The 25,574-nt window shown below is 36.6% G+C and overlaps 1 protein-coding gene across 9 annotated transcripts in view; it reads left to right on the plus strand.

The window, feature by feature from the left end:
• The window catches only part of UTRN (utrophin), a 449,337-nt gene that overhangs the window by 285,941 nt on the left and 137,822 nt on the right, over window positions 1–25,574 (plus strand). For all 9 annotated transcript variants that reach the window (XM_070417833.1, XM_070417835.1, XM_070417834.1 and 6 more), the window contains one exon: window positions 24,627–24,799. In XM_070417833.1, the coding sequence (XP_070273934.1) occupies window positions 24,627–24,799 (173 nt within the window). The remainder of the gene's footprint in view (window positions 1–24,626; window positions 24,800–25,574) is intronic.

The raw sequence follows: 25,574 nt of genomic DNA on the forward strand, positions 1-25,574 counted from the left end.
GATGTTTTTCTAATTACTGCCTGTGTGTGGGTTAGCCAATTTTAACTCAGTTAAAAAGCTGTAAAAGCATGGCCTGAACTTTGTTTTTATTATGGCTAATTTTTCTTTAATTTTATACTACTTGTACAAATACCCAGTATTATAAGTCTGGAAATTTTACGGGTGTGGTTTTAATCTGTGGTGTGGGTCCATAGAGGTTGTACGTGTTGTATGAAGCTTCATGTTTTTTTCTTAGTTGTCCTAGTCATTTTTAGATCTTCTTTCCAGTTTTTTCTCTTTCCTTTCTTGCTAACCTGACAGCATTTTCACCATAAACAATTTTGATGTGATTGTTTGTTCTTCTAATCCTAATCCCAAGAGTCAAAATTGATATATTGTGAGGGATTTGGGAAGGATGTTTCTTAATTTCTGAGTTATGTGTTTGCTTTCTTCCTGCTCAGACAAGTTGTACTGCTTATGGCCAGATCCCAACTGTTTTATGCAATAGTGACAGAAGGTTGGCTTGGAAATAAAATGTCACAAATCTGTCCATCTCCTCCATCCTCTTGAGGAACTCTATGACTTCCACATTTTTTATCTTTTTAACTGGAAATGCTTTCGTTGTTTTGGGAAAATTAAAGAAACACTGATAGAATATCCCCAGCCCATGGAAGAGATCTTTTTCCAATAGCAAGGTTGTTTCATTCTGAATATAAAGCATGGCCACCCCTAGAATCAGGGGAATACATATTGATATGATTTTATTATATTGATTTCCCCACTTGGATTATATTAAAAATTGTGCAATATATTATGGCATGTGGTTCTTAAATAGATGTTACATAATCAGGAAATTTTTTACCCTTTGCCTAATTTACTACTTTTTGGAACCTTTTGGCTTTACACAGGCAAACGTGATTTCCCCAGCACCCAGAGCTCTCTGTCTTGGTCCCCCTTTCATCCATCATAATCATATAGTTTTAGGGAAATAATTACCCTGGAAATTTTATTGATGCATGGAGGTAAAGTTCAAGGCAAAAAAAGATACTGAGTCAAAGGGCTTTTGTCTCTATCAGGGAATGATGGGGTCTTGAAAATAAAATACATGAGTAATCACTGTTTTAAAAGGAAAGAAAAATTTCATGGAAGAAGTTGAGAGGAGGCTTTGAAGGTGGACATTTACATTTTGACTTATCGGAATGGGCTGGAGAACAATGTGTTATAAGGGAACTACAAATACTCAAATTCTAGGTTAAAGTTTAAAGTACTGCATATGGGCAAAACAAGTAGGAAATTAGTTTAATTTTGTTCAGAGAGAAAGTGGGTTGGATTGAATGGTTTTGATGGAACTATGGAAGTTTCTGTTTATTTTGTAAACAACTGAGTTTTGTTAAAAACTTTTGTTAATTTTGCTGAAGCGTTCTTGAGACTGGATAAAAACTTTTATTACTGTATACTTCTGTGTACATGCTTGCACACTTTTTACGACTATGTTCTACATGAAACATTGAGTCTTTGGTATCGATGGCGTGCTATATTTGTGGTTTAGTTAATTAGTTTCAGCATCTTTCTTAAAAGGGCAAAATCAATGGGGAATTTTTCTCCTTAATATTGTGTCACATATGACTGATTTATGTTTACATTTGCAAAGGAGAGGTATATGTATATGAAAGCATGGCTCCACAATTGCTGAAGCATAGCCATACATGTCTGGAAAAAGCAAAATCCTATGGAGCCATATACAAAACTAAATACTTTAGTAAACGTTTCTAATCTTATCTTTTTGTGTCATTTTAATGAACTCTAAAATTAGTATTTAAAAAGTCTCTCTGACTAGTTCAAATGGCTGATGTTGATATGTCATTTTGTATCCAGAGATCTAAAATTGTAGTTTACATTTTTAAGTAAACATAGAACTTAGATACTGTCCTATATACCAAAGAGGTAATATGCAAATTGACCCTCATTCCATCACACCATCACAAGATGGCTGTGCCCACAGTGGAAGCAGAGTTCCTGTAACATAAGATGGCTGCGCCCACAGTGGAGGTGGATTCCCATAACAAGCAGTAATGAGCGATCAGCAGGGACCTGAGGCTGTGTGGCACCGGGCCGGGGCGAGGGACCTGAGGCTGTGCCCCCCCCGCACCAGGTGGGGCTTGATGGGGGACCTCAGGCCACAATCCCTGCCTGGTGGGGCTTGATGAGGGACCTCAGGCTGTGCCCCCAGCTCAGTGGGGCTTGATGGGGGACCTGAGGCTGCACCCCCCAACCCAGCGGGGCTTGATGGGGGTGGGGCCACCAGGCTTGGATCTTCCCCAATGGGGGTGGGTCCAGCCAAGTCTGGGTCTTGCACAGAATTGGCTGCGAGGGCCACACGGGTGGGCAGGGACTTGATTCTGGGTCCTGCGGCGTGCCCAGACTCTGACAGGAGGAAGATTTTCACATACATTTTACTAATTTTCTTTCATCTCTGACACTTATATTATAGAGGAAGGGCAAATAGCAATATTAAAATATTTTCCCTAATTAATTCCTTTTTAATGTGCATGAATTTCATGCACCGGGCCACTAGTCTATATAATAAAAGGATAATATGCAAATTGTCCCCTCGACCAGGAGTTTGACCAGGGGGCAGGGCCAGCCGGCCAACTGGCTGCAGCCCCTTCCCCCACTCAGCCCAGCCCCCGATCGGCCCCTCACACCCCGATCAGGGGAAGAGCTGGTTGGCCAACCTCCTGCATCCCCTAACCCTGGCTGGCCCAGCCCGATCGTCCTCTATCGGGGCAGGCCAGCCAAATCCCATCCATGCACGAATTTGTGCACCAGGCGGCTAGTTTAGTTATAAAATATTTTGTTTCGAAGATATATTTAAACTTAATGGCTCCAAAGATAGCTGTTGTATTCTTCTTGGCCCTTGCTTCTAGGTCAATTTGAAAAATAAAGAGAAAATACAAAAATGTAGGTAAATGATGGAAATGTGATCTATGTGGTAGAATGGTGCCTTATAATATTAACAAGACAGTTAATACATGTCTACAAGGTCGGTTGACCCGGGCTCTTTGATTAATAACTGGAGTCAGAATTTGAAGGTTTAGAGGAAATATATAAAAATAGGAAACAAAATAAAATGAGCCAGAGAAAGCAGCCTTAAACTTGTTGATTACAAAATGTGTGCTGAACAGAGGAGCTGTTGGAGTTTAAGGGTAGCAAAGGAAGGGGGCTGGAGAAGAGGCAGGTGACATGTAGGAAGCTGTGAGTGTTCTGAGCTACTGCAGAGCATGGTTCTGACTTGGCCAGAAATTGGGAGATGCCACAGGAACAGTCACTGCTAGTGAGGGGGGAGGGAGAAATTACCTCTTTAAAAAAATTTATGTCAAAATGGCGTTCATTGGTCCATCATATTGAATCAACACACCTCTACTGAAAACTGATTATTTAGCACACACTGTGGGAGACCATTTCTCTTATTCTGTGAACTTGAAAACTTTTTCTGGTTGATCTTAGTGTGGGTCATTGAACAGATTTGTTTTATCTGACTATATAAGTGGTAACAAGACTTAGGTCAATGACTTCTATTTCAGTGTACTTAATAGTTCACTTTGTCAACCTTCCACCCCCTCTACAAGATTAAGAAAATTAGTGGTTACAGTGTAATGTAATTCTGTTCAGCATGAAAAGTTATTGAGGCTTATCTTTTCCCACTTTTTTAACCTCCATTTACTTGTGGAAGAATTCCCTTATGTGTATGATGAGGCAATATTTCTTTTGCCTAAGCCCAGTAAAATGAAAGGATTATTTAATTTAAAATGTTATAAACTGTGTGCATGATAATATTCTTTTCTTAACATTTAATTGGGGAACTTTTTTCTCAGCTCCCCAAAATGTTTCTAGGTTCCTCTGTGGCTGTCTGCTATTTGAACAGAAAGACAACTAATTAGAATAATGGAACAGCATGATTGTCATTCCTGCATTTTATAGGTTTTATAAAAAGATATTTTTTAAAGGAAGCTGTACCAAAATGTATTATGTTACTAAATATAACATTTATACACTTCCTTAAGGCACTTTTTCACCTCATTATCCAGACATTTCTTTATTCTCCATTATAATTTCAATCAAGGAAATGGATGTTTTTGAAAGTTAGGAAAACCTCTTATGCATAAAAATTCAAATTGCTAAAAATATATATTGGTGGTAGCTTTTAATTTGACAAAAGATCTTCTACATTACAAAAGAATTTCCTGAAGATTACTTCAAATGGACAACTCCCTTAGAATGCTGAGGATTGAATCAAAGAACGTTCTAAATTTTAAACACTTTCAATTATAGGCATACCTGTTCCTAATATTCATATGTAAATGGTGGCTATTTACATATGTCCCAATGTGGTGGGTAAATGAAACCTAGTTTGTGAATTACTTATGTTTGGTAATTAGAGAAATAGGATAGTTTAGTCTATTCTTGCTGTACTGGATTCAGCCAACTTCTCCTCCTTCTATTCCGATCCCAGGGGAGAAGACTGGAGGGAAAGCTCATTCTAAGAAGGCAGAGTCTATGGAAAAAGAGGACAAACTATTTGTGTGTGTGTGTGTGTGTGTGTGTGTGTGTGTGTGTTTCTCATTTGTGGTATCCTTGGAATTGAGATAACCTACTATTTTTCATTCAAGTAAACTGATGTTTAATAGGACCCTTAAAGCCTACTGGACTTATAGTCAACATTTCTGTGAATTGTAAATCTGCTAACATTCATTCTTCAGGAGACTATAGAATTTTTTTTCTTCATGTATTCTTATGGTTAGCTCAGAATGTAAGCTTCTTGAAAGTAAATACTTTTATGTCTTTTTCCATGGTACCTCGTACCTGTGCCATATAATAGATGCCCATAAAAAGACAGCACATACGGCAGTTGTTAGACTTTCTGAGAGATTGTTTAAATGCCTGTATGAATGTAATCTTATTTATGGGAATATTATTACTATTGGTTTAGTAATCTTTAATAAGCACTTATCACATGACAAGGATTATACTAATTATTTTACCTCTTCTGTTTCACTGAATCTCAACACAATCTATATAGTTTGTAGTATTATTAAAATACTCACTTTATATATAAATAAGTGGACTGCAGGTAATTAAACTCTTGCCCAAGGTCAGAAAGTGAGTTAACTTGTGACTTCCCATGTTGTCTGTCATTGACTCATCTGCTTCTTCATTGGCCTTGCTCCCATTATCTCCTCAGTAACACAGTATTCAAAAAAGAAAATATTTTATTTCTATTATAATGAACATATTCCAGTCATTCATTATTTTTCAGGCATAGTACAATTGTGAACAGTTTGCCCTGATGAACCATTCTTCACTTGGTTGGAAAATTAATCAAGAGCATGAGGGAGAGACCTCAGGGGAAACACATACAACTGTGAGATAAACTCTATTTAGTTTTAATGTTAAATTTTAACTTTTTTAAAAATATATATATTTTATTGATTTTTTTACAGAGAGAAAGGGAGAGGGATAGAGAGTTAGAAACATCGATGAGAGAGAAACATCGACCAGCCGCCTCCTGCACGCCTCCTACTGGGGATGTGCCTGCAACCAAGGTACATGCCCTTGACCAGAATCGAACCTGGGACCCTTCAGTCCGCAGGCCGACACTCTATTCACTGAGCCAAACAGGTTTGGCTAAATTTTAACTTTTAATCCCTTTGCAATATTTACTCAACTGACAGTGAAATGAAAAATCTACCTCATTTCACAAGAGGGCAGCACTTTCTTTTAAAATTTAAAGTGTAATTCTTAAATACATTTAAATTAACTTTTTCTGTCAAGTTAAGCTTGAGTTTATAGGAGAAGGACTGAAACTTTTCTTTCTTTGGAGAAATGTATGGTCAGATAAGTGCAAAACCTTTAGAATAACTTGGGATCCTTTCAGGAAATGGAAAGATGAATAAAATAACCCCTAGAATTTTTTTTTGCTGGAAAGTTTAATTAGATTGATTATTCCGGTAACTTTGTAAATGTATTAGGTGTCTGCCAAGATCATGACTTTTTTAAAATGGTAAAATAACATTAAGGATGTAAATTTTTAATACATTCTATTTCTTTTATTCTTGCCAGTGAAAAAATATTGAGCAGTGGTTGTATGTTTATCATTCTTCAGGTCATTTGAGGGACAAATGAATTCAACTTCTTTTCTTTCTCTTGAAAAGCTCACTGTTGAGTGGGGTTAAAGGCAAGGTTAAACAAATTGGCAAAACAACCTGTAAACAAGCAAGGCAACATGAAAGTAAAGTACAGGATCGTTATGCAGCGTAAGGGAGATGACCAATGTGGATAGGAAATTATTGAATTGAAGTTGTCGTACAAGGCTTTTAGTAGAGGGTGGAAATTAAATGGTACCTCAATGGCTGGATGAAATTTGAATGCATAGAAAAAAGGGGCTATTACTTGAGAGAAAAGAATTCTATCAATGGAGAAAAAATACAGTAGAGTGTATATCGGAAAAAGTTAGAAAACCGTATCCTTCAGAATATTGTAAGGAAACCATGCCTGGAGTGTGTAGCAAGACTACTAGCCACATGTGACTATCTGCATTTACATTTAAATTGATTAAAATTAAACAAAACCGCAGTTTAGTTTCTCAGTCATACTAGCCACTTTTCAAGCATCCAATAGCCATACTACTCTATTGGTCATCAAAGGTGAACACCATTTCCATCATCGGAGAAAGTTTGATTGAATGGGGCTACATTGCAGTTAGTTTAGACATATTTTGGGTTGGAATGTGGAGAGCCCTTAAGGAAAGGCAGAGGGGCTGATATAATGTCTCAAGAACTTTCAAATGTAAAAGCTGTAAGGAGATGAATTTTTATTATTATTAATAAGTGCTTTGTATGGCCCAAACACAGCTTGCCAGATGTAAGTGTATAGGTGTTTTGAAAGAGTCATATCATAGTTGGTCAAATATATGCTGACGGCACAAGATTTGACCTCGGATGGTTGGCACACAATGCCATATACAATGATTAACCAATGATACCCCAATAAATTTAATAAAATTTTAAAAGCTAAAGAAAATAAATAAAGTAACAAAATTGTAGTTAATTTACTTTTGAATTAGCTATTAATCTACTTAGTTTTATAGATGAGGAAATAGAGGGTGACATAAACTAAGTGACTTTTTCATTAAAGTCGTTTTTGAGAAGAATTTATTTTGGATTGTCATGCTAATGGGATATAGAAGATAATTTGAGGATAGAAAGAGAAGTCAAGAAGGATGGCTTGAAGTAATTCTGTTAGGAGGTCAGTGAGAGGACTGAAGTAAGAGAGTATCAAAAATATTAAGAGATTTTGATTTGTAAACAGCTGGTAATTAGGTGTATTTAATGGTAATTCCTGGTTGAATGTAGAGATCGTCTACAGGACATTGATTCAGGAATTTAATTACTATTTTTTGGTTGTCTGCTATGCATCAGGGACTACTGTAATCTCTGGGGTACATCAGTGAACAAAATAGAAAGAGGATTGCAATTCAGGAACCTCTTCACTAATGTGATGAATATTTTGTTATATAATATTGCTTTTTAATAATTAATGATCAGTGATGAACTTTGCAATAATTTATTTATGTTTTAAAAATCTTATTGCTAATGATAGCCAATGTAAACAAAGAACATGTTATGAACAGTTTGGTGAAAATAAGCAGACAAGGGTTCAAGTGTCTTTTTCTGGGTCAAGCAGTTAGGTAACTGATATAGATGTAATCACAACCCAGGTCCTTTGACTCTAAGAATATTATTCTTTCTTATTTATACCATCAAAGATATAACAGGGCTGGATGTAATAATATAAATGAGTAATCTAGTTCTTATATAATATCAGTTATTACTTTCTCATGTGATTGAACAGGTTTTACATAGCTTTTCAGACTATTATAATAGTCTGGACCTTGATTTTTCTTTGAGAAGCATGTGTATGTTTTCTTAATATTTCTGCTTATTATAATAGTAGTATGATCTGATTCATAATTTCTAATGAGAACATTATATTTTAATGATTAAATTCTTAACATTCTTAGCTATAATCTTTTCTATAAGAATTTGTACTATTGGCTGTAAGATAATGAAGAGGCATTTTTAAAAAGTGCCACAGCTAAAAAGGAACTACCAATAGCTCTAACAGTGGGAATAGAGATGGGGTAGAATGAGTAAAAGAATATTATGCTTCAAAATATTTTGTAGCAACATTTAGGTTGCACTTAAGTTTTCTAAGTTAGTTTCATATTTTTTAATATTATGTAGTCAGTAGCATCCTTAATAACATGCATTGTGCTTTGAATCCACTTATTAATGATAGTTAATTACACTTACTAATGTACACTTCACTAACAGTCATTAAGTCTAATGATCAAGATGGGTGTTAATAATTTTGGTAAAAGTGGCAATATAATTGAAAAAAGGATCAATTTTATTATATTGATCTTTAATTAATTATAAAGGTATCTCTGAAATAATATTCCAAAAAGGTTTTGTGCAATAGTAATATTACTTGTATGTAGCCTCCCAAGGTTATGATTTTGATGTCAGTACTGATTTTATATGCATAAATACTAGATTTGGTCTTACGTTTTTAAAAGCTCTGTTACTACAGCCATCCCATATTCTAATTTTAAAGTTAAAACATCTGGCCCAGCCGGCGTGGCTCAGTGGTTGAGTGTTGACCTGTGAACCAGAAGGTCTCAGTTCGATTCCCGGTCAAGGCACAAGCCAGGGTTGCAAGGCTCCATCCCCAGTGTAGGGCATGCAGGAGGCAGCCAATCAATGATTCTCTCTCATCAGTGATGCTTCTATCTCTCTCCATCTCCCTTCCTCTCTGAAATTAAAACAAAATAAAACACACACACACAAACATCTGCCAGAACAATTTCTAGATTTAAATTGTGCTTTAAGTTTCTTGGTTTACAAAATTTAGTATAAAACTCCTTCTACTATTTGATTTAGTCCTAAATAAGAACGTACCCAATCTTGGTGTCTGGTGGTTGCTTCCCCTGTAGAGGTACATCTCCTTCAGTATTTTGTTAGAGTAACCTTCATAGCACATCAAGCATGCCCTCTGCAGCCATGACAAGCAGGACAAGGTCCATGGTGTTTTCTCTCTCACTACTGTGACTTAGTCCCATGAACAGAAGTGCTGTTGAGTAGACCCTGGCACTCCCCCTCTGCCAGCTCACTTAGCCCATCTTGAGTGATGAAGCCACACTTCAATTGCTTGACAAAATCAGGCTAGATATTCTTCTTTTCTGTATGTGTGTACTAATTTTATAAACATTGCAAAAAAAATCATGCCATTTAATGTCACAGCATTAGATGAAAATAGCAGTATTGGTTTCCTTGGAATGAGAATGACTTAAATTATATATTGCCTATTTAGACACAGGGTTATTATTTAAAGAAATTGGAGCGACTAGTTATAGAGTAACTTACGGGAACAAAAAGGCTTTGTCCCTGTCTCCTTTGGAAAAGTTTACCATTGACCAGCCCACTGCGCTGAAGGCGTGTTTCTGTTGAGGGCTGATTTATTGGAATGTCAGACCATCTGGCACTTCAAAACTTCTGAGTCTTTCAGGGACAAAAATGATTGTCTCTGGTGGTACTTACCTCAAATCTAATGATGCCACATTTTGGAGAATAGATATCTACCTAGAAAGATAAATGTGTTTTACTTGAGAATTTTCCATCTATTAATTGATTTAATTTTGTGTGGAATACGGTATGTACCATGTACCTGTGACAAAATTTTCACACAGTATAAAAGACTTAAAGTGTCCCATTCTAGACATAGAGATCTCCAGCGCTTCTTTCAGGCATAACCACCTTTATCTTCTGACATATCTCTCCAGAAATATTATTTGCATTCTGTATATGCATCTATGTTAATATCCCCCTTTTGGGCACATACATACATACATACATGCATTCATACATACATATTAGAGATTATTTCTTATCAGGATATAGCCACCCTCTCCCTCTTTTCCATAGCTGAACAGCATTCTATTGTGGGAATCTGCTATAATTTATTTACATACTTACCTATTAATGGACATTTAGATTCTTTTCAGCTTTTTGCTCTGTCAAATAGAACTTATTGAGCATCTTTGTCCCTATGTTTGTACAAATCTTTGCAAATTAAATTCCTAGGGATAGAATTTCTAACGCAAAGGTTATATGAATTTTAATGTTTGGTGAATATGCTAAATTATTTCTATCCCAAAATTTGGTGGATTTTTAAAAGTCAACTCTGCTGCTTCTCATAATCTCCAGAAAATATAATAGTTTGACTTAATTCTGTCAAAACTAGGCATTCTTCCCTCTGAAATCAGCCTACTGATTTTGTTATGTCCTGCACAATACATTGTCTGGGTTCGCTGTCTAGAGAATACTTTATTCAAAAGTTTTTGGAAAGAAACAGAGTCATCACAGAACCTATTGCTCAGAATAAACAAACGAGATAAGTGAGATAAAGGTACAGAAAGTATATATAAGCAAAGATGCTTAAGGAAAAAGGAGTTACAATGGTCTATGACTTTTGGGGAGCCATATTTGTTAAATATAAGTGGTTTGTGTGTAAGTATATTGACTGGTTATTGATGAGATTAGTGAAGATGAACCATCATTAAAGTGGGGAAGAAGTTTAGGCTGTGATTTTGCAGAGAATTCCAATTCGGATGCTAAGCAGGCAGATGGCAGGAGCATGGGTCAGAATTGAAGCAGTAAGTCAGCTCTGAATGGGTTGGCCGGCAAGCATCAGAAAAGCTGGTATTACACACAGAAGCATGGCTGCTCTCATGGGGTTAGTGAATTTCCTCTGGGTTTATAGATTATAGCAATAATGCCCTCTGGGAGAGTACCATTTTTTATTTTTTTTTACTTGTGAGTGAAAACAGCACCTTCAAATTTGCTTTATCTTGACATGTTTGTTGTTATTTTTACAATTTGTAATTTAATTTTGGCTTTAATTTCTATAAATCTGGGATCTGAGGAAAGTTGGAACAATTCTTTAGAAACCTCTAAGAAACTTCTCCAAAGCCCTGCGCGCACCCCACAGGCTCGAGCCATCAGTAGACATCTGGAATTGTGAGGCTTGGCCGTCTGAGATGGTTTCACTCTTGTCTCATGCTGCATATTTCTTAGGAAGGACATGGTTTTGAAACATTAACTTGTCTTGGCCTTATTTTTAGTTGCCTAATAAAGTGCTCTCTGAATCATTAAATATTTAGAAGGTTGCAGAACGCTGACCCCTGCACCTGGTTGGCTAATTCAGAAGCAGATCAACTGGGGTTTCTCTTCCTCAATCCTCACCCCACCTATCCACTCCCTTTAGAAGAAAAAGCTCTTTGTGCTTTTAAAATGTCTGGTTAGGATATTCTGGCTATAGATTTTGGAAATGTAGAAAGTGTTGAATTTTTTTCCGTATGAGTTATAATTTCTATTTCCCAACTGCCACCTGTATAGTTATCAAACTAGATGACATTATTGAAGAGATGAACTTTAAAAATAATTCTTTGTGTCCAAAGCATATTATCTGAGCTTCCTGGGATAAAAGGAGAGTTCCGCCTTTCATCAGGGGGCTCAGGCCTCCATTTCAGATTGAACCTTCTGCCCTTTAGGGCTGTATATTACTTTAAATAGCTACCAGCTGACAGACTTGGTTGCTAGCTGATGTTAACTAGAAAGCTGCAATGTATTGAGTAGTCTCCCTTAACAGAACCACAGCGGCAGTAGGCAATGAATTGGAAATTGCAGATCATGACTAGGGTCTTGAAGCTATTTTATTTTTGAATTATAAATGCTGATTTAGAAACATTATGAAAAGGAGAATTGTGCATATTCCTTTTAAAGCCATCATAACCTGGATCTTCCCTGGAGTCAGAATGGGATTATAACCAGTAAATTTTTCTACCCATGCCTGAAGCGCTTCATTGTGAATAAAACCATGATGTACCAATTTATTTGTAATCACCTATTGACCTCCATATGCTTCGCCTTAGAGGTCTCCTACAAGTTTTTACTTTTCTTCTCTCATTTTCTCTTTTCTTTTCTTTTATTTATATTGACCAATATAAAGAAGAAGCTGTTTGGTTTTCCATAGAAAACATACCTTATCTTTACAGCTTTTAAAAATTTGAGTAGCAGGAAGGGTACTTAAGATCCACCATATGGGTGAGACATAGATTATCTTTCAACAGAGCATTTAGACGGCTCTCTTTGCTTGTATTTGAGTGAACCCTAAATTAATGTCCTGTTGCCTCAATGAAATTGCTAAATAAGTAAGCCATTTTTAGCCAATTAGATGAAATATAGTTTTTATTTATTTTTATTTAATTGTTTTATATAGTTTTTAATCATAAGCAGTTTTAAAAGTAGCCTAGCTTTTGAAAGTTTATGCCAAAGCCATATGGATATATAGCTCTCTTCATTCGGGACATTGAGTGTGGTTTTTATTATGTCATTTAGATTTAGATTTAGATTTAGATTTCATTGATTCCATTGTTGAGTTTTTCTGTGCTGTTTGGTGGTTCTGTAACCTTCACTGTCTTGTGGATCTAGGTGTCTGTGTTTGAGACACGGATGACTGTATTTCACTAGAGAATTTCAGGATACTCGGTGTTGTAGGGATTATGTTAGGATCTGTTGTAGGGATTATATTTATCCCATCTCTTGAAGATTAGTGCCTAATTTATTTATTTACACACTAGTGTGGACTTGCAAATGTAAACTCCTTCAAATTGTATCATTCAGCTTATTGTCTCTCTGGTGATGTATTGCTTTCACTGGAAGCCTCTATTTTTTGTTTGTTTGTTTGTTTGTTTAAATAATTACAGGATTATAGGAGATAATGTATCAAAGAGGTGTTTGGTTAAAAAAGAGGCTATGGAGATGTAAAATATATTACCAAGATGATATTTTGTTTACAGAGTTACTTTATAGGTATCAAACACAAATACATGGTAGAATGAGCTCAGTTATTAAAGCAATTCACAGTTACATTTTATAAGTCTCATTTGTAATAAGTCACTCAGTCATCAAGGAGCACAGTAATTTAGAATAATACATTAAATATTTAGCTAATGGAATTTTGTAGCATATCTTTGGATTTTTACATAAATAATCTACTTGTCTTTGACGCTTTAAAAATCATATTTTATTTGCTTTCCAGTGTTTTATTGAGAGTATAGTTAACCTGCTATTCAAATTAGGTGAGAAATAAAAACAAATTTTTGGATGGTTCCATAAAGATCCACTAAGTAAAGCCCCCCCCCCCCCCCCCCGCCACACACACACTTTCCTCCTAAAGAGTGTGCATCATATCTAGGTTCTTCAGTATCTTAGTTCTTGATATTTTATAACTGCAAGTAAGGAAGCTTTATTTTGCGTTCGTTTTTCTGCCTGAGCTGAGGATGTCAGTTCTGAGAAATGGGTATGGGGCATTTGCCCAGGATGTCAGAGAAGCTGGTAGTTGGTACAGGGACAGTGACTTCTGGAGACTCCACTCCAGTGTTCCATGTGACAACATACTTCTCCACTCTTTCCTTATCTTGTTTTTGTCCCATCTAGAACACAGGTACTTATCATGTGATAAAAATTCTCTTGCTCTTATCTTTTGGGAAGACTCCCTCAAAAGGTCAGCCTTGTATCAGGTTACAAGCGATTAGCAGCTCTAATAATGACATATTGTTCTTATCTTGATGTCAGAACCCTTTAAACCTAAGAGTCTACTTTAGAGAAAGACTAGGGTAGTAGTCTCCGTTGTTTCACAGTTTTTAATTCAGTCTTCGGATACGTGCAGAGGGGATTACGTGTTTGCACAAGTCTCTGATCACAGTCATTCAGCACCCTGGGTGGTAGCTGGAAGTTTGCCCAGCTGAGAAAGATAGTTCTTTTCCTCTCTCTCCTTTATTTATTTATTTATTTATTTATTTATTTATTTATTTAGTATTATTTTTTTGTGGTGGGGCTGGTGCTGGTGGTTCCTTCTGTTTTGTATTTATGTAAAGAGTTTATTTGTTGCTGCTGAAAGATCTCTCAGCATGTGGCCCCAGAGTCCTCACTGACTGGGTGAGCCTGGTCAGTTTCTCTATGTTTCTTCTCTCCTTTCTGAGGATTGGTCTTCATGCTGATGTCAATGTCTTTTTTGTTGTTGTTGTGAACCAAAAGTGCACAGATTGTTTTTACTTATAAATTTCTGGGTTATCATTCATTTACAACACTTGTTTTTGAAGTTCACAGCGTCTGTGTATAAATCTGAATTGGGCACTTGGAGGTGGAACACATGCTGCTATAACTCTCATAAAGCCATGTGCCCCTGGGGACATGCTGAGTTTTATGAATAAATGATGAAAATATTTTAAAAGCTTGTTAAATTTTGGATAGATCCGCATATGTAAAACACATGCTATTTAAACACTGATATGAAAATAAGTTGGGAATGAAATGGAAAGAAAAGTGGTGTGCAAATCCAAAAAGTAGTAATTATTATTGTATATGTTCCCTGGCAGGTTTTTGTTCTCTTCTTTGTTAGTGGAAACTCTATCTGTATATGATTAAATGAATGTTAACAATTTTGATATTTGAGTACTTCAAATAGCCTTTTAGGAGATACATATTCTATTTTTTTTTTTGCTCTATGCCCTGATGCAGAGTAAACTTGGTTATATTAAGATTAACTTTCCATTTGTGATGGTGTCACTTTTAAAAGCATTATATGTTTATAACAAAACTGCACACAGCTAGAGAAATGCGTTTCATATGGACACATCTGTTGCACTTAACCTTTTATTGGTATACTAAGTAGCTATGTAACCCATGATGTCCAAAGAATATATCATTTGGATTGAACATTTTCCTTTAAAGCAATTACACAACTTTGTGGGAGACAGTGTTTCTCTGGGAATCAGTAATAACTTAACAATCTAAAAGTAACTGGCGATTACTCACATTTGGAGTAGTTTCACTTAAGTTTTATTTCACAAACAAGTGAATTCCCCACATGAAAACAAGTCTGAATGGCTCTTAGAGTCATCAATGAGATCAAAGGGACTTTCCTTTATTTTCCCCATCATTGTACTGTTAAAACCTTTTCAGAAATAACCCAATTGATCACTCATATTTTGTTTTGTGCCTTGTATTGTCTTGTACACCTACCCCCTTTTGTTTTCCTGGGTGGGCTCCAAATTGGAATATGAATCCTGGGATCCATTCAGGATCCACACCATTTGAGAGCAAGTTCTGCATTTTGGGGCAGGGAGGCCTACAGGAAGTGGGAGTGCGCTTCACTTCAAACTGTGTGAGGGGTGGTGGAAGGGAGGATGCTGATTAAAATAATAAACAACTGCTGGAAAGAGCAGTGGATTACCCCACCACTGTCAGATCGGCCAGGGATGCTGTTGGAGCTGGCTGCCCTTGCTTCCCTGCCACAAACTCTGCAAATGATCCCCGGTCATGAGAGCCACTGCTGGAACTTTTCTCCGGACAGATAGAACAACTTACCATCGGTGTGGTTTTGTTGCACTGACAGCATCCCTTAGGCATAGCCTGACCCAGGGAAACGGACTGAAACTAGCTTGGTGGTTACCATAGCAACGCAGGCTGCCGGTGTCTGGAAGAGTGCAAACCGGTGGCCTCTTGTCCCGTGTTTGGGTGTTTCTTCAGACAAGAGTACACTCCTTGCTGTTGGAACTCTACATAAGACATGCTCTTTGAAAACTGGCTCTTTACCCAGGATTTTTTTTTTTTCTTTTTCTTTCTGAAACCAGTCTGAATGGAGGAAGTTGGTAATACTTGGCTCTCTCTCTCTCTCTTTTTTTTTCTCCTGCCTTCTCTCATGCAAGTTTCCAGGATATAGCTTCTTTTTGCTGTGTGTAATTGAGACCAAATTCTAAGCTTGGGGCCCAGGAGAGACCAGTTGTGGGCTGCAGGTCATTAGTGAGGTGAGCAAAAGGGAATCCTGGGCTTCCCAGAGAAAGAGGAGAGCATGCCAGCCTCGTGGAACACAGCTCCCAGGAATTGTAGAAGCAGGTCTATTCCTTGCGAGTTCCAAAGTCCATGAAAGAACGGACCCTCGCTGGGGTGGCTAACATGTCCCAGCGCAAGCTGCTGCTGCTGCTCATGGACCATAGCTCAAGGGCAAGGCTTGTAAAGGATTTTACAAAGGGTTTTAAAGTATAGCCAGAAAAGATACGGTGTGTGGAAATCGAACGCTGTTGTCTGAAGGAAGTTTGCCGGAAAGATGTAAACTTCAAGGGCTACTGGACGATGATTGGTCTGAACTTCAGCTTACGGGAACTGCTGACGAGATTTGAAAAGGTATGCAGAAGGCGACTTCATGAATGTGCTTCTTCCATTCTTCCTTTTCTTGCCTTTTGTTTTTACTCTACATTTAGATGGCATCTATTCTATTGACTCTGATGATTTAATGTGATTTCTAAGGCATCCTTGGTTTGATAGCCTGGTAAAAACTTTCCTGTTTCCACTAAAGAGCAAATTAGCAATTCTTTCCTTTGGTCAGGAGGCTTCTCCTGGTGCCTGTCAGTTTCAGAATTCCACAGCAGAAGAGCTCTTTTGTACTCAAGACACTGGCAATTTAACTGAAAGTTATTTTGGAGGAGAAAAAAGAAAAAGAACAGCAACAACACTGGGTTTTCATGCCAAAGTCTGACTTCATCAGGCACGGGTTCTGTTTTCCTTACCCTCAGGTCTGTCTCCCTGCCGTGGCCCAGCCCTGCCTTCCCAGCCCTTTTTCCTGAAGATTCAGTTCTGAGAGTCGGGAGAAGATGCCTCCCAGTGACGATGGTGCATCTGATCTTAAACGTCTTTCTTTTCTTCCTGAGTGTGTCTGTTTTAAACACAAAGTGCTTGCATGCACCGTGGAGATTGAATGCTTGGATCATTAGTTTTGCATTTAGTTCTTTTTTCCATAGGAAAGTTCTTGGCACGCGCTGGGATTCAGTCCAGCCTGCCAAATGCTACCTTACATTTACAGTTAAACAAAACAGAAAACCTCAATGTGCGGCTCACGGGCTCCTGCCCGCCTTCGGCTTTGGATGCCAGGCACCTACCTTCTTTTAACTTCCAGCCTTTAAAGAAAAGGAAAAAGAGGCGAAGGACTCACTATGTGCATAAATCAATTACTTATCCGTTGTTAAAGAGGTGCTCAGTGGTTTTCACCACGCATCCTCGGTGTTCATTGCAAGTGCAAATATAAGCAAGACTGTATGGAGTCATTGACGCCATCAGTGGGCTTTTTCTTACCAAACTACAGTTGCCAGAGGAGAAAAGGCGTAAATCCAGGTCATTTGAAAACTTTGAAAGCTTTTCCAAACTGTTGCCATTATTGCCTGCCTCATGATGGTAGAAAGTGTATGGGCAGAATATAGAGAAAGAAGAATTCAACTTCTGGTTGGAGGCACCCGCCTCCCCCATCTCCCCCACAACCCCAACTGCAGAAGGAAGGATTGTAACACAGGGTGCACTTTGACCTCTTGCTTTAATATGCTGTTAGGCACCTAAATTCCTGAGAGCAAAGGATGGTTTCCAGTCTACTGTTCACCGTTTAAAAGGGGTGGAGGAGGGAGAGAGTATCTTCTTTATGGCAGCTGGTAACAGCAGGTGACAAACTTTATGGCCATAAAGAAGCCTGTTAGCTTGGTTTGCATGGATTTGTCTGTTTCTTCCTAAAAAGGTATAGGGTATATGTTACATGAATAATTCATTACTGAGAACCCCCGAGAGGCAGTAATTGTGGGCAATAGTTGGACTTTTGTATTGTAATTGCTGCTGATAGTCTTAAAAGCCCAGGTCAGATACCAGAGGTTAAAAACCTGCCTCCGCCTTTTGGCCATTTTATTGACAAAGTGACAAGTTCTGGTCCTGTGAATCTGTTTCCTCTTTTAAACCCGAAGCTTTAATGTCTGCATACTTCTTATTCTTAGTCGTATTGACAGTGAAAGTAGTCTGCTGGCTTATTCCTATCAAAGCCTTGATTTGGGATTTTTTTTTTTTTTTGAGACAAAGAGCCAATTTAGAGCAACCATCCTGCTGCAATTCACAGCCTGAAGTTCTCCTCACATGTTTATTTTTGTGTTAGACGCCGTTATGAAAATCTATGTGAAACCTAATCTTTTTGCCATATTTCATTTGTAGGAAGTTGTCAAACATGAATGTATTTTTCTTCAACTCAAGTATTAAAAAAAAATCTTTTGTGTATTTTCACAAAAGCCGTCTCATACATTTAGCCCTTGCTACAATGATTCATTGCCAGGAAAGCTGGTATTATAGAAGGCTACCAGTGCCTGACACCTCCCAGATTCAGCTGCCTGCCTCCCCCCACTCTGAAAGCAGTAATGCCATTTCTAGGGAAAGGCCAAGCTCACTGCTGTCATGCAAAAGCCACATGATACCTTCAGAAGCTGTCTTTTCCTATATTAGTGATCTGCTTCCAAAGAGAATTCTAACCTCAGTGATTTCATACTTTTCTCTTCATATCAGCAGTTGTAATTCTTCAGTCTGTTGTTTAGATTGTCATAGCATAAAGGTAATTTAGCTGTATTCTTAAAGCCATTTCAGTCTTTAAGAAAACTAGGGTCCAAGGTTGGCACAGTGTTGGGTCTTCCAATGATGGTTAATCTGCAAAGTTGTAGACTGGTCGATCATCAAAAACCCCAGAAGACAGCAGACCTTCAGCCTAACTTCTAGAGAGAAGTTTCTTTGTGAGGTAAATTCTGGTTGCTATTATTTAATTTTAGAGAACTCCAGGGGTGTTGTGATTTATATTGGGTATTTGTTCATAAATGAATATATGGCACATGATTGAGATCCAAGTTAATTCTCTAGTCCCAAAATGTGTGACGCATGGATTGTGATTTGTAGCATAGACAGGAAGGGCAAGTTGCACTTGATACTCATTCCTAATCTCCTAGCACCAGAAAAGGCAATGCTGGGAGTCCTTGAGGTCCAGGAGTCAGGAAATGTTCTCTGCTGTTTCCTCAGGGTGACAGCTCACCAAGGATCAGGAAACCCCAATTGATAGGAACCATGTGTTACCCAGAGTGGTCCTAAAGGGGAGGTTGAGACAAACTTCTCACCAGAAGAGGATGACCTTGTGACAAGATGTACCTGCCAGCAAGCAGGTCCTAGACACCTAACCAAGTGGTGAGGGGTGAGGGGTGAGCATAGGACAGTGTATCCAGGTTGAAGAGTTGACTTGACACAGAAAGCTGGTCCACCAACGTGCCTCTCTGAAATCCAGCCATCTGACTTGGACGAATTAAGTTTCTGCTTGAAACTACTTCATAAAGGAAGTATCTGACGGCTTCAGTGGCTGTTAATATACTGTCATACTTCAGCCATTGGCATTGTGTACCTTCCCATTTATTTAGTAGTCAAAGAAGATAGAATAATGAACAATTTTAGCTCAGTAACATTTTGAGTGACTGTTGCCTTTTATTAATTTATGCAGTTCTGCTACTAGATGATTAATGATAATGGTGGTTCTCTAAGGGTGTGCGTGTGTGTCTGAATCCGAATATCAGTCTTTTTGTGAAAAGATTTTTCCCATAGTGACAACACAGAGAGAAACCACTCAGTACAAAATTTTCTTTAAGGCATTACCTCCTTTATGATGACTAACTTAAAATTATACTTTGAAGCTATATTTTACTGCTCAACTTGTAATATTTAAATGTGTCCTTGAAGACACTGTAAGTTTCCAATTTCAAGGTTTATTCATTCATTCAGTGTTTAGTAAATATTTGTGAAGTGGCACTGGGCTGAGTTCAGGGATGGAGTGGAGAACAGGGAGACTTCCCCTCATTGAGCTTCCAGCCTGGTGGGAGGACTCAGACATTAAATAAGGAATTTTTTTTAGTATATGTAGGTGATTTAGCAAAGTAGAGAGAGTTATAAGAATACAGGTAGGCCCAGTTTAATTGGGGTGTGGTGAAGTCTTTCCTGAAGAAATTACATTTAAGCTGGGACTTAAGAGATGAATTTAAAATAAGGAAATAACTGAGATTGTGTGTGTGTGTGTGTGTGTTTTGGGGGAAGAAATTGAGAACTTTCTGGGCAATAAGAACTCCTTTACACAGGTGAGGCATAGAGGAGCAGGTGCCCCACAAATGTAGATTTAAACATTTAACATGAAAAATCCTTGACTAGGTTTTCAGGCCTGTTCAGTTTTGAATATACTATCTGGTTTTGATAATTAAGGTGGGGCAATAGTTCGCTACATGAAACATTTAATAACTTGTGTTTGTATGCAGATTAGACCTGATATATAAAGTGCACCTTGGAAGGAAAGCTGTTGTATTTTAATTCACTAGTATTTGGTGTGTTTTAGTAACAATTGGTATAGAGTCAAGAATTTGGAACTCTTTGCTGTGAAAAATATTTTTGTCAATAGCAGTGTTTGCTATGCTGGAATTTAAAATATCATTTGTTTATTTATTGATTCTTTGTCATTGCAAGTTGGCTTGTTCAAATTATCTTTAAAGTGCAGTTAATTGTAAGCTTGTTCCACTTAGTAATTTAAATTTTTTTCTGCTCTGTTGTCTAACATATATTTATAATCACAGGAAATGGGAAAAACATTACTGGTATTGATTTCTTAATAAATGCTACTGCAGACCAAGTGGCAATTTCATAATTCTTAATAGAGTGGTTAAAACCCATGAGATTAATTGTTGAAAGAAAATGTAGCTTATCAATTATTGATTGGATAATTCATTGAAGTAAATAAATTAATTTTAATTATAAATTGACTAATTAACTGCAATAACTCACCAGCAGCCTTAGAAACTGTCTCAAAGTATATTTACATATCACTAATGACCCTTGATGATATTATCTGGTTGTTGTATTATTTTTTAGGTAATACCTATTTTTTTTCATGTTATAATTCCTCGTTTTCAAAACCTAAAACTCTGGCCATAATCATGCTGACTCCTGATCATCAGTCCTAACTGTTTCTGAAGTCTGGTCTTATTCTGCAAGGAACAGTGGACTTCCTTTCCCTGAATGGTTAGCGTTGTTGATCTAGCCTGCGCCGTGGGATACAGTCGGGAAGTTGTTGCTGACCTTACTTCTTCACCTTCAGGAAAGGGGTCAGGACTCCTTCAGGGAAAACATTGCTGTGTCCATGTAGGGTTAGGTAAATATGCCTTGCAAAAATAAACCAAAATTATGTCAACAAGGCCCAGAGAGGATGAGTCCATTCTAGCACCAATTTAGTTGTTGAAGTCTTCCTGGTGGTACTCTCTAAATCTGTTTCCTGTCGGAGGGTTCAAACAGTCCTTTTTAATCATAATCTAAAGAAATAGTTTTGCTTACATAATTAGGGCCACTACTTGATTAGAGGACATTTTAAAGAAGTAAAATGTATATGATACACATTATGAAGTGTTTGCTTATAATACGTCTATGGGTTGTATCATTAATGATATGTCAAGTTAAGGGCAAAATTGGAATTAAAATATCAGTGATTAAAGTAGTAAGCAAATACATCAATGTTTTCCTTTATTGGTGAATTTGTTTTGTTCTGGGCAGTGGGTGTTGTATTCAGAAAGACTAACTATTGACCAGTGAGCTGATGTGAGCTTTTGTAATTGTCTTCTGGAAGATTCTTCAGAAAGGGTGCATTTTAGGCTTTTGATGGTGCTTTGACTTAGAGAAAAACATTAGTCCTTTAATTCTAAACCCCTGTTTACATTGTTTGAAGATAGGTTTCAAGCCTCACAAGTGAATCTTTAAAATACTTCTTCTGCTCTCAAGTGTTAGTTTAATGGCTTGGATACCTTGCTGTGGCCCCTCTCTGCACATGACTGGCTTATGTTAAATGATTGGAAGAACATTGCTTTGTGCTTCTAGGTGGATTGCATTCCCATAACTAATTATCAGTAACCATTTTGTGCTGTGTAATGTTCAGAAAGGCTTTCAGGGGACAGAGGTAAGTCTTTCTAGAGCAAGTCTCCCAGCTGAGCAGTGAGAGTAAACCCTACTTCTTGGAAACTTTAATTTACTTTAGCATTTGATGCTACATGGGGGTCATAATCTGACAGCCTCACATGCTGGCATCTTGATTTTAAAACGCCAGTGAATCATTGCACAGTGATCTGTGAAGGAGCATGATTCATTAATTGCTTGTTATTCTAAATTTCCAGCGAAAAGCTTAGGCAGGACTTTGCAATGCAGGCTTCTAAATAATTTTAAGTTTCCCTTGTTAAAATTTTTAAATGAAGACATTAAACAAAATTATTACTATATTCCATTATAATTCTTTAGTTATTTGATTTTTTTGGTGGCGCTAGAATGGCTGATAGGCCAGTCAGTCAAGATGAACTTATTCATACATTCATTCATGCATTTATGCATCTATTATGTGTTTATACATAAATATTCCTAGGATACATAATTTCTGTCTGTCTTCTATCTATCTATCTATCTATCTATCTATCTATCTATCTATCCATCTATCTATCTACCTACCTACCTACCTATGTGTTATCTCTGTATCTTTTCATTTTAGGCTCAGAGACTGTGAAGGATACAGAAGACATATTAAGATAGTTTTCTGCCTTTAGGTGCTGTTGATATATTTGTCCAAGTAAATATGCCATCAAATGTTAAATTAAAAAACACACACACACAACAACAACAATGTATGCTGATTTCCTTTTCTTTGATCATTTTTTGGATGTTGATTTTCTTCCTAACTTTTGATGAACACTAACATCATCATTGATCCTCTTCTACAGAGATTATACTATTTTGACTTATTGCTTACAGTTTTTTAAATGTATGTGTGTGCAATGATATAGAAATACATATGCTGATTTCAACACAAACTTTAAAATTAACATAACATATAGTTTTGCACCCTCCATTTTTAAACTTGATTATTATATCACCATTAATGTGTTAAAATTGTTTCCACTTTTTCCCAGTTTTATTGAAAAATAATTGACATACATCTTTGTATATGTATAAGGTATACAGAATCATAGTTTGATTGACAGATATTGTGAAATGATTACCACAATTGGTTAAGCTAACATCTATCTTCTTATATAGATACAATAACAAGAAATGAAAAGAAAAAAAGGAAAAAGTCTTTTTGTGATGATAACTGTTAGGATTTACTCTCTTAACTTTTCTATATGTCATATAACAATGTTAACTGTAGTCATAATGTTGTATATTGCATCCCTAGTACTTATTTATCTTATAACTGGAAGCTTGTACCCTTTGACTATCTTCCTCCAATTTTTCCTCTCCCCACTCTCACCTTTGGTAATGGCAAAAAGTCTGATTTCTTTTTCTCTGAGTTTGTTTGTTTTAGATTCCACATGAGATTGTGCAGTATGTGTCTTTATCTGTCTGACTTCTTTCACTTAGAATAGTGCCTTCAGGGTCTATCCATGTTGTCACAAATGGTAGGATTTCTTCATTTTTTATGGATAGAAACATTCCCACATATATATCTCACAACTAGTTTATCCATTTCTCCACCGATGGACACCTAGGTTTTATCCATGTCTTGGCTATTGTAAATAATGTTGCTATGAACACAGGGGTACAGATATAATTTTGAATTAGTGTTTTCATATCTTCTGGATATATTCCCAGAAGTGGGAGTGCTTGATAGTTTTCACTTTTTTTCAGTTTTAAAACAATCAATGTAATAGATGTGTTTATACATAAATATTCCTAGGATACATAATTTCAACATTTTTTAAATTATATTTTCATTGATTTCAGAGAGGAAGGGAGAGGGAGAGAGAGATAGAAAGATCAATGATGAGAGAGAATCATTGATTGGCTGCTTCCTGCATGCCCCGCACTGGGGACTGAGCCTGCAACCCAGGCATGTGCCCTGACCGGGAATCGAACCGTAACCTCCTGGTTCATAAGTCAGTGCTCAACTACCAGCTGGGCAATTTTAACAGTTTTAAGGTTTTTTGATCCATATTGACAAAATGCTTCTTCAAAGTCTTAACAAATTTTTATTATTAATTTATAATAATTTTTTATTTTATTTAAACTACACTAAAATTTACTTTATAAAAATTAACAAAATATTATCTATTTAATAGGAGAAATATTACTTTACAATTAGTTTTTATTTCTTAAACAGGACATTTTTATGAAAATGTTCTTTAAAAATTGTAGAAATAAACTTTATTAGATTGAAAGAATAAACAATTAATAAATTTGTAGAAAACCAGCAATTAAAAGGATGTAACATTCAGCAATCTTTGTAAAACTTCATATTTTGAGGGGAGTTTTACCCACATATAAAGGGGATAAATAATTTGATTGACTCGGACTAGCTAATACATGAAATTAAGATTATAATGTATTTTATTTTTAAGAACTTGGGAATCAAGGTATTGAAGATTTAAAGCTTATTATTTTTTAATGTAAGAATTGTGGAAACACTTGAATTTGTTATCATTTAAGATGAAATTAACTATTTTTCTTTAAAAAATACACCTCATCTATGAAACATAAGATAAAACTCTGTATAGCAATCCCAAGTAATGTTGACACTAATACCTAACATTTTCATTATCTCTGCTTTTTTATCTTTAGGACATCCAGGCGGAAATTGATGCCCACAATGACATATTTAAAAGTATTGATGGGAACAGGCAGAAGATGGTAAAAGCACTGGGAAATTCTGAAGAGGCTACTATGCTTCAACATCGACTCGATGATATGAACCAAAGGTGGAATGACTTGAAAGCAAAATCTGCTAGCATCAGGTCAGAATAATCAATGTCAGAACACAACTAATGGGGGAGGGCGTTTCATGACTCTTGTATATAAGACAGAGAACCAGCTACTTCCCCAGAAATACCCTAAGATTTAAATGCAAAAACTATTTTTTTAAAGTCCTAGTTTTAGTTCCATCAATGTCCCGTGCCCTTTGCCATCTTGTTCTTGATTATTCACAATATATTTGCATATATTCAACCTAATGATACCAATTATAATGTTACCAACACCTGATAATTTTTGTTTACCTTAGGCAAGTACTATGTTAGGATCCTTGCAAACATTACTTTTTTCAGTACTCAAAAAATTCTAGTAAGGTCAATAGTAAAATTCTTTCTTAATATGAGGAGACAGGCTCAATGAATGTGAGGAACTCGCCAAGAATTTGAACTAACAAGTGCCAAGCCAGGATTTGAATCTAGATCTTTTGGACTCTTGGCAATGAACATGTTTTGCCTCCTCATGCTATTTGTATATCCAATTTGAAGATGTTTTATAGAAATTAAATATTGCTTATGGACACTAAAATGGAAAATTGATGATTCATGTCTGCATTTGCAGAGAGTAAAATTAAATAAAGATGAATCTGAGGACCAGAATGCTGACTAGGAAAGGACCTTGGGAAAATACTTCTGTGACAAGTATTTTTGTTATTGAGAGTCAAGAATATTTTAGAATTATATTTAATAGATGGTGAATATAAGTTTAGAAGAAACTGAGATCATGTAACTGAGCAAACATCCAAAAACAAATGTTGGGGAA

The sequence above is a fragment of the Myotis yumanensis genome, unplaced genomic scaffold, assembly GCF_028538775.1.
Source record: "Myotis yumanensis isolate MYYU_CA2020_CCGP unplaced genomic scaffold, mMyoYum1.0.hap1 SCAF_6, whole genome shotgun sequence".
NCBI lineage: Eukaryota > Metazoa > Chordata > Mammalia > Chiroptera > Vespertilionidae > Myotis > Myotis yumanensis.